The following is a 9,999-nucleotide window of genomic DNA, read 5'->3' as shown; positions in this document are numbered from 1 at the left end:
ATACCAATATTTTGGTAGGAAAAGGTATGCAGTTAGCTATAACTGCTATAGTCTTCTCTTCCAGTCACAGAATAGTGGCTTGTAGAAAAATTAAAGCTTTTCAGAGCAGCTCTACAGTGCTTATGTGGGGTAACTTGGCCTCTGTCTGTTTTCCCCAAGCAAACCAATACTACTCTGAATGGTAAATTGCCTTGGTGGAAAAAGGAACCTTTGATACGGGGGAAATATTCAGCAGATTGCACTTTTCCCATCTAGCACAAGGGTGTATGTGCACACTTCTAGTTTGATCAAGAGCAAACAATGAGACCAGCTACTGCATCTTTAAAAGGAAATATTGGAAGTCATGACAGCAGCACTGGAGGAGTAATTGCATCGGGAATGACTGGTCACATCCAAGTGACCATCTGTATACCCATAACCTAGAGCTCCTCTGTATCCAGAAAGATAGTGAATGTTTTCTTGCTATTTTCTCTTTGGACTCCAGAAGACCAAATTGCATTTTTGAATGTTCCTTTTAAACTTAAGTGTATCTTGGGGAAAACAAGTTTAGACTCTTCTAACCAATGTACTATCTTTTCTCTGACAGGACTACACAGTGTTCTTTTTCTGCATAAGTAGCTCACATTTGTAGCACACTATGACTAAGTGGGTGGAGGACCATAGTGATTTTGGTATTCACTGTACAAATAAAGGCAGCTGCATAGCTGGGGAGAGGCACATTATTATTATACAAATAAAACACAAATACTTCCTGGATGTATTTTAAGGTATTTTAATTTAATCCAATGTTACAGAGATGCACCCTCTATATATACCAAACGTAAGGTCACTTTTTAGACAAAATGTGAAAGATTGGAACATCAGTTGCTAAAAAATTATTGCATTTTGAGACTGTACAAAAACGAAGCATATAGACTGAACTTCCCTGCAGCATTCTATACAATGTAATATACATTCACAAATTTTAATTAAACTCCTGAAAGTATGATCCACATCCACTGTCCAATCCCCCTTCCATCACTGGCACCGTAGGCTAGAAGTGACTTCTACTGAGTGAAGGGGTGGGAATGGCCAGGTAGGCTTTCACTCAACGCTTCTATGAACCACCTCTGAATATAGGACCACAGAACATGGGACTGGATCAGACTTCCAAGACATAACACTGATAGACCAGTTCATGGGATATTGCATAGTTTTAAAAATGTGTTCAATATTTAATAATCAGATTTGTCTGTCTCTTGCTAAGTGCCTTGAATGAAAATATATTTAAAGAATGGCATAAATGGAAAAGGTAAGTTTGATCCTTTTTTATACAATCTAAAGTGCAATTAGGGCATATTCCACATACCTATACAGTGCACTTTCATGTAGCTCTACTAAACCAAGCTGCACCTAGGGACTGGAAACCACACAGCACGCACTTAACAAGGAATGCTGCTGTTGCAGGTGGAAGCTAATGCTATAGCCTGGAGCCTGAGGTATCCCTGCCCTAAGTCAAGAGCTGCTGTTCCAGTTTGCTGCAAGCCGCAGTAGGAGATGATACATGGCCTGGGAGGCTGTACTTCTGGCTTGGTTGGGGCTACAGCTGATGCATAGAACCGGCTCTTAGGTAGATTTTCTGAATACATTAGGACTACAATTTCTTCATACAAAAATAAAGTTTGTCCATGTTTCTGCTGGGGGTAACCTTGGAGCTTTATATTTCTCATCTTTTCTATAGCCATCTAGACTTTTTCAGAAGTCAAAATAAAAATGGTGATTTCTTTTTTGGTAATCTTGATTTTATTTACATGATTACATTTAAGATGTACTGTAACCACTGCTATTTTTTTTGCAAGACAGGAGACAACCTCTCTAGCTTGTGCAATTATCAGATCGAGGACTTATGTATGTATAATTGCCAGCTGGGCAGGCTCTCTTTTGCAGTCCAGCAGCTGAGCACAGGCAAATGAAGGTTCCCCCCCCCTTAACAAAAAGGTGACACTGCTCCTTGGCCTTTTTAAATAGCAGGCTAGCAAGAACCTTTTTAAAGGCAGTTCATGTGTGTTGATTTTGGAGTGCAGAGAGCAGATGCAAGCACACACCTTTCTGTTATGGTAACAGCATCACCCTGCCAACGGGCATTTTAAACCACAACTTAACATTCAAGTTGAGCAACTCAATGCTTATCTTGGATCAAATCACTAAAAATAAGGAGAGTTCCTCAGGGATAGAAGAGACCCAAGTTTGAACTAACTATTCAGTTTTCCTACTAAATGATGTGATCTCTAGCAGGTAATATCTTCTTTCTAAAATTGGACCAAAAGTGCTTTTATGTTAGGCCAGATTTTGCCAAGTGCATGTGGGTTCTTTGCCCCTTAATTTAATAAAACAGTCCATTAAATTAGCTACTGACAGTAGTTTGAGATGATCAGGGGAATACAGTGACAGCTGCAATTATCACAAGAGTATAATAGAGACCAAACACATATTTGTGATGGGATTGCAAGACAGATTCATTTGAAATGAGCACAGTGAAGCCCAATTTTAACTTCTCCCCACTTGGTGGTAATGGGGAAAAAAACATTTTTCCAAAGGTGCAAATAGTAGGTGCTGTGGGGAAGGAGATGATTTATATTGGGAAAACAGTATAGGACTCCTCTTGCATTAGACCTCTAATCTAATTCAGTAGCCCTTACAGGCATGAAAACCCATGTCCGGAGATCCAACTGCATGTCATACACAATATGGCCTTTTAAATTTAGGGCATTAAAGCAATAGCCTAGTTATTTAAAGACCCAGATATAGAACTAGGTTTATGAATTTCACCATCCCACCCCATAAGTACTTGTATTTAAAGCAAATATGAGCTGAGTTGTTGAAATGAACATGATAATCTACTAACTTCATACTGTCACAACTAACTCTTAAACTACAGACAGCTTTTGTACAAAGAATGAAATTCAACTACAGGTATTGCATTGTGTGAAGGTATATTTGCCATCAACCTGTGTTTCAGTGTTGCATAAACAAATATGGAATAATCACAGACCTCCCCCCCCCCCAATGCTTCCAAATTATTTTACAGATAACAGAGAATCTTACTGAGAATAGAGAACCAGTAGCAAGAAATGAACTGCCTTTTCACATATACTTCTCACAACATTGGATTTATTACTGTTTTGAGGTCTGGATATAGGCCATAGAGGTCGTGTACATAAAGGATGATGATGATGCTTACCTGAGGCTACTCACTTGTGAACTTCCAAGTACAAGGTCTTTGAACATGGAAAGAACAGTGCAATAATCAGTAAGCTTCCCCTGGCAGTTTTAAAAACTGAAGGAAGCGGGCAAAAGTAAATATTACAAGAATGCAAAATAAATAAGCAACTGGAGGCTGCAGAGTCACCACCGTAACACCTGCTACTGGTCATTATTTAATAGAACTCTGTGCTAAATTTGCCTCTGGTCCCTTCTAGCAGTGCTGCTTATACAGGATTAACTTTCCATAGCCTAGTAGTTGCTTAAAAAAAAATCTTTGTAACGTTGACTATGCCTATGCCAAATACGATGGTGAAGTCAGGCAGATTCTCTGTGGTCCAGTGTTGTGACTTCAAGTAGTTAGGTCAAGAGTTATCTTTAGGTCACATTGGTCCATGTTTTAATGTCTTTACAGTCATAATATCTCAAAGTCCCATCTTTGGGTACATTCACTTACATTGAGCTGGTTTACAACAATGTGGTTCCTGTCGTAGTAATATCCTCCTAAAATATGAAAGACGTTTGAGAGATGGCTGTTTAGTACTATGTATTTAACAAACCATTTTGGAAGCAGTTTTATATTTCTGAAATGTAACACTTTAAATGCTGCCAGTAAATTCATCAAAGTGTTCAGCTAAATATATTTCCCCTCCCAGAATGTTGGCAGTCCTCCAAGCTGAACATTATGGTTACTACTGCAAAATAATTTTTTTCAGAAATTTAGAGCCACTTTTCCATATCAGATACTAACATGACACTTTCCCCAAGAGGAAAGGTTGCACAAACGAATTATTAGAGAACTAGCTGCAAAGCCCGTTCATAAGAACGGGCTTTGAAAAGGTCCTCCCCGTAAGAAGAACGGGCTTTGAAAAGGTCCTCCCCGTAAGCTTCCTGGCTGCTTTCCAGGCCGCCGGGAAGCGCTGAGGGCGAAGGGGGAGTGGGGGAACACTCTACGAGGCCCCGGAAGTGCTTGCCAGGCCCCCGGGAAGCACTCCCTCTCTCCCACGCTCCCCCGTGGCCGGATGACTTTCTGGGGGCTCTGGGTGAGCTTTCCAGGCCTTTGGAAAGTGCTCCCTCTGCCCCCCCCCTGTGGCCAGATCTGCTTTCCAGGCCTTTGGGAAGCATTCCATCTCTCCCCCCCCCCCTCCGCAGCCGGGCCTCTTACTTGGGGCCCTGCAAGTGGAGTGGCGGAGTCACAGATGTGCCTGGCTCTAACAGCCAGGCACGTGCCTGGCTCTAACAGCCAGGCACAGCCAGGCACGTCTGTGAGGCAAGGGGTGAGAGCTTGGTGAGGGAGGGAGGGTGGGAGCTGTAAGGGCAGGGCCAATCAGGGTGCAGCTGGCTGCACCCTGATTGGCCCTGGAGAGGCTGGACTGTTAATCCCCCAAGGCTGTTTCACAATTATTAAGAGGCACCAAATGGATAAGATGGTTACGTACACAGGAAGCTTCCATTCAATTTCACAATGCACGGGTTCATATGTAGTACCTAATTGTGATTCAGCACTACACCAACTAAGCTTTGGCTTCAACCTGGTGGTAATTGTAGCTTCCAGACAATCTACTGTTTATAGAGGAACAGGGATGGGAAAAGCTGCAGTACAAAAGGATAAAAGAGGAGGGAGTGCCTGAGCTCAAGATAGTTTTATGTAGCATTGAATTATTACATGTATAAATGGAAGGAAGTAAAATAATAATATATGTTAAGATTGTAACTATATATGTGATTGGTAAGTCACAAGCTTGTATTCCCGTGCCTAATCGAGAGGCAGACTTGCCTCATACAGATATGTATATTTATTCCAGGCTAATTTAAGCTATAAATAATGTGAGCAACTCATTTTAGAGCAATAATAGATACAGGCTTCGATTAGTACCTTTGATATCAAGGACAAGCTGATCACTGAGATATGAGATGACAGTCCCATCCTGGTTGAATGTCCATTTTTGTCTTGCCTTTCCATGCTCTACCCACAGGGCTACTTTAGCTCCTGGTACATCTCTGCCTCCAATGACATCAAGGCAAGCATCATTAACCTAGAAGTACATTGGAAAAATAGGATTTGTTCATTGCCGTAATAGACTCCAACATTTATTTTGGTAGTGATGTCTACTGACAGTGTGCTATAACCACTAACAGATTGTACTGATCACCACCACAATGCATTAATAAAAAGAACGTTACTATTTTTTTTACTGCTTGGTTTAACATGGAACATTTTACTTGACCAGTTAAAATATACACATTTTGTGATACAGGCCTATCTATAATTATTTCTTTATGCAGATGTGGTCTTTGCACAAATCAATGCTAAGGTTTTAATCTTTCCAGTATGCTTCAGGCTGGAACAAAGGAACATGAATTTTATTATTCCAATCAGATCAGATATGAAAATGACTGGTTGGCACCATCTAGATGCTAAAAATCAGTGCAAAAAGGTTCACACTGATATTCTAGGTGGGTGCTTGTGGAAAAGTGCTTTCCCAGTGATTCAGCTTCTGCGCATATTGAGAATACAGGAAGGCTGAAGGCATTTTTTGCTGTATTAAAGTTAATTGCTTTTTGTGCTGTTTACATATCTTCTCAGCATCAACAGGGAATGACTAAAATAACCTGAGAGATACAAAGTAATTGTTAATTACTTTGTTTTGTTTGTTACTAATTCATGACAAAGATTGCCAGAGAAATCTGGATACAAATGGGAACACAGAAATGCTAAAGAATACTGTAAAACTAAAGAGAAGTTTTCCTCACAAGGAGAGAAATTGTAATGGTGTCTTACCATTACAATCTATTAATGCATCAAAATTGGAAAAGACACACAAGTAAAAAGATTCTGTGTTTCGCTGAAGGCTGTTCAAATGTCACATAAGCTGAGTGATCTTAGATGGTTTTAAAGCATGCCCTAGTTTCTGCCCTAAGACATTTGTAATCTAAAGCCTTATTTATATAACTGAGAAAACTTACTTTGTGAATGCTGTGGAAAAACCAGTATGTAACCTGGCAGTGATGGTGGAAACAGCTGGTAGGATGACTGCAGAGAGAAAAGAACTGGAAGGTCCCATTTACTCTACTGCAAATTATGCCCTTCTGGCCCCAGTTCTCACAGAAGCAGTAATCTGACTTTAAGGACTCAATGTTGATAAGGAACAAATAGTTCCTTCTGAGTCCAGAGGTAAAATGTAAGCCTAGCACACACATTTGGACACGTAAATGAGAGGAGGATGCAGGAAAAACTAAAGTGATTGGGGGCTTTTTCTATACTGAAGAGTAGAAACAGTATGACAAAGCAAAGAGAATTAAAATATTGCAGTTTCAGTAATTAGCAAAATACCTTGGATTTGATGAGCCCACATCTGTAGCGCCAGATCTGTGTATCCTTGCCATTTAGTGGGGAAAGACATACTGATGTAGCTCTTGCGTCTGTTAGATTCCCAGCAATGGTCAAATACTTATCTTGGGATCTGTTCTTTATTCTAAAGTATATAGCTGGCTGGAATAGAGAATAACTATCATTTTCTGTAGAGGCTCAAATCCCTAATCTTTTTTCTGTAGCACCCAAGACAAGCTGCTTGTATCTAACCATGACCTGGGGCAGAATCATTAACAAAATCATAGAGTTGGAAAGGGCCATACAGGCCATCTAGTCTAACCCTGTGCTCAGCCTGAAGAATCCATGAAAAGTATCTGTCCAGCTGTTGCTTAAAAACTGCCAGTGAGGGGGAGCTCACCACTTCCACTGTTGAACATTTTCCTAGTCTCTAGCCAGTCCCATTCTAAACATAGTTCAAACCCACTACGGTGGGCCCTATCCTCTGCTGCCAACAGGAATTGCTCCCTGTCTTCCTCTGACAACCTTTCAAATACTTAAAGAAAACAATCCTATTCCCCCAGACTCTTCTTCTTCAGTCTAAACATTCCCAAGTGTTGAAAGTTTAATATGTATGTTGACTCATGAAATAGGCCCACTCCAAATACCTTCAACACAAAATAACACAGTTTAGGATCAAGACTTTTTTAAAAAAGCTATTCCTCTAAAAGAAAAATACGAGTGTTAAAAAACCCTTTTCTGTAATACCTGCTTCACAGGACGAAGGGAGCCAATGGCTTTCCATGCACTAAAATGGGTCCAGTTTAAAATTTTACCAGGTTCAAGAAGAAATTGTTTCCCCAAGAAGTTGCTTCCTTCATACGCAATCCACCTAAGTTTAAAGCAGAACTCAAACTTAATCTCTCAACCATTAACAGCTTCATGAAATGGTTGTAATGCTTTTTCACATGCTTCCCAGGACAAAGTTACTTTAAGTGGCAAGGATGTAAGTGATGATTGCTTCAGAATAAAATCCTTAACACTATTTCGCTCCCTTATATTTGGGAAATAGCCTCCTGGGAGAAGAATGTCCGGGGCCCTGTCCGTCCAGGTCCACCCTGATTGGCCCTCCCCCTCCAGCTCCCACCCACCCTCCTTGCCTGCTAGAAGCCTTCCAGCTGCGGCCTCCATTGTCGCCCAAGAGGAGAGGCAGTGACAGGGCTTGTGGCCCGCAGGTATGCTCCTGCTGGAAGGGAGTGGGGGGGGGGAATTTGGAGCCACCCTGCAGGCCCAAAGCCCTGTCGTGCCGACGGTGGCAGTGGGGGCGTTCCACTCCCTGGTGTAGTACAGTTTGGTGTAGTGGTTAGGAGTGTGGACTTCCAATCTGGCATGCCAGGTTCGATTCTGCGCTCCCCCACATGCAACCAGCTGGGTGACCTTGGGCTCATCACAGCACTGATAAAATTGTTCTGACCGGGCAGTGATATCAGCGCTCTCTCAGCCTCACCCACCTCACAGGGTGTCTGTTGTGGGGAGAGGAATGGGAAGGCAACTGTAAGCCGCTTTGAGCCTCCTTTGGGTAGGGAAAAGCGGCATATAAGAATCAACTCTTCTTCTTCTTTAGCCTGCTGTGCGGCCCAAAGGGTGCCGCGGCCACCCTCTCACACCTTCCTGCCTACTGCCCCTTTCAAAGCCCATTTTAAAATGGGCTTTGATACTAGTTTTAATACTAGTCTTTAAACTGCCCGTGGCGCCGCGGGCGCCGCGGACTAAATAAAAGAGTAAGGGCTGGTGGGGAGGAGTTAGGGCGGGCTCTGTCCGGGATAAAAACTCGAAGGAGCGAATCAGAGTGGCAATCCAGGAGTGGCAATCGCTCAGAGTGGCAATCGCTCCTCTGAGTGGCAATCCAGGGCCAAGTGGCCAATTGGGAGGCGCGCGAAGTGCACCTCCCTATTGGCTACTTGGCCCGTCCCGAGAACAGCCGCCCGCAAACTCCACACTCCTCCCAACCGCCATCCTTGACGGATGGCAGCCGGCTAGGAGCCTTGCCCCACAGCGCTGGCCTCCGGGGAACACACTTCCCCTCGGCACAGCGCCTGCCCTGCCCACGTGCCTGCGGACGCCCCCCCAAGCCCTTCCCACCCCACCCCGACCGTCCGTTCCCGCCCGCCAAAGCCCCTGCCCTGCCCGCTCGACTAGCACCATGCCCACCACCCGCTGCCCGCGCCCTTCGCACACCCACCCCACCACTTGCCGATCCGCGCTTGGCCGCCTTTCCCCCGAATTCCGCGCTGCCGCCGCCTGAACCCTTCCACGTACACGCCTGCACGGCCTTCAATGCCCCCGCGAACACTGAAGACGCCGAGCCAAAATGGCGGCACTACCTCTCAGACCGCTGCGCCGCCAACCACGCCGCCTCCATGCTCCCTGCCGCCTTTGCGTCCCCCAGAGAGAAGACGGCAATTGCAAATGGCGCCGCTACCTCCCGAAGCGCCGCCACCACGCCGCCTCCACGCTTCCCGCCGCCTTCGCCCCCCCACAGGCACGCCTCACCAACGCCTGACTCACCAACGCCTGCTAAACGCCGTGCCTCCGCCTCGCCGACCCTCAGGAGCCGCTGCCGAACGCTGCGCTGATTACCCAGGATCCGCCAACAGCCGTGGTAAGACCTCCCACGCTCCCCTTCTGCCACCCCATGGACGCCGCCCCAAGCCTCTCTCACCCACACCACGCCATCGAGCCCTAGGGGGAAGCCTGCGCCAGTCCGCGGTGGGGGAGGCCGCTGCCATCTAGCGCCCATTTTATTTAGAAATAAAATGGGCTTTAAATCTAGTTTTAATATAATTACAGAACTGGAATTCTGGGAAGGAACTAAAATTTCAAGGTTTATAACCTTCCGTGCAATTTTAAAAATAAGTAATCTAGGCAGTTTACAATAAAATAGATCCACACTACAAAGAGTTCCAAATTCCATTAATGTCGTCCAACATTCTATAGTAACCTCTATTATATCCCAAACATATCCATCAACCTATTTGAACAATCACAATGGCCCATGCCAATCCCAATAATGAAAGAATGACAGAGTAAGGGTTGTCATGTTCACACAGGGCAGAAAAATATCTCCCTCTTGAGACAGGGTGCTGGGCAGCCATTGAAGCATTTCAGCTGAGATTCCCTAAAAAGCCTGAACTCTATCTTACTTTCTGAGATGAATAGTTTTGCCCCTAGATTCTATTCCTCGACTCCTAGGCTACTTTTTTGGTGTTTGTAGAGTTTCAGGTGCCAGGTGAAGCCATTTTTGTTCTTCAAGGTATTTGATTTGTTAAAGTTATATATGTTCCTAGGTCATCCATTGCAATGCTCCTAGTTTTATTTTCTGTTAGTATTTTTTTTTCTGCTTGCATTGTTGGGGTAATTTTATTTCTTTAAAATACATTTGAAATCCT

At 43.9% G+C, this 9,999-nt stretch overlaps 1 protein-coding gene across 1 annotated transcript in view; it reads right to left on the bottom strand.

Annotated features, from left to right (window-relative positions):
• Nucleotides 1–756: 756 nt before the first annotated feature.
• CRYBG3 (crystallin beta-gamma domain containing 3) overlaps nt 757–9,999 on the bottom strand; it is an 80,007-nt gene continuing 70,764 nt past the window's right edge. Inside the window, exons 19-22 of the mRNA XM_077342232.1 lie at nt 7,319–7,442; nt 6,575–6,733; nt 5,117–5,276; nt 757–3,744 (exon numbers count right to left, since the gene is read on the bottom strand). Of these exons, the coding sequence (XP_077198347.1) occupies nt 3,656–3,744; nt 5,117–5,276; nt 6,575–6,733; nt 7,319–7,442 (532 nt within the window). The 3' untranslated portion in view covers nt 757–3,655. The remainder of the gene's footprint in view (nt 3,745–5,116; nt 5,277–6,574; nt 6,734–7,318; nt 7,443–9,999) is intronic.

Source organism: Paroedura picta, chromosome 6 (genome assembly GCF_049243985.1).
Source record: "Paroedura picta isolate Pp20150507F chromosome 6, Ppicta_v3.0, whole genome shotgun sequence".
In the NCBI taxonomy this organism is placed as follows: Eukaryota; Metazoa; Chordata; class Lepidosauria; order Squamata; family Gekkonidae; genus Paroedura; species Paroedura picta.
Note: the sequence above shows the minus strand (reverse complement) of the source record. Positions and strands in the feature narration are given on the sequence as shown.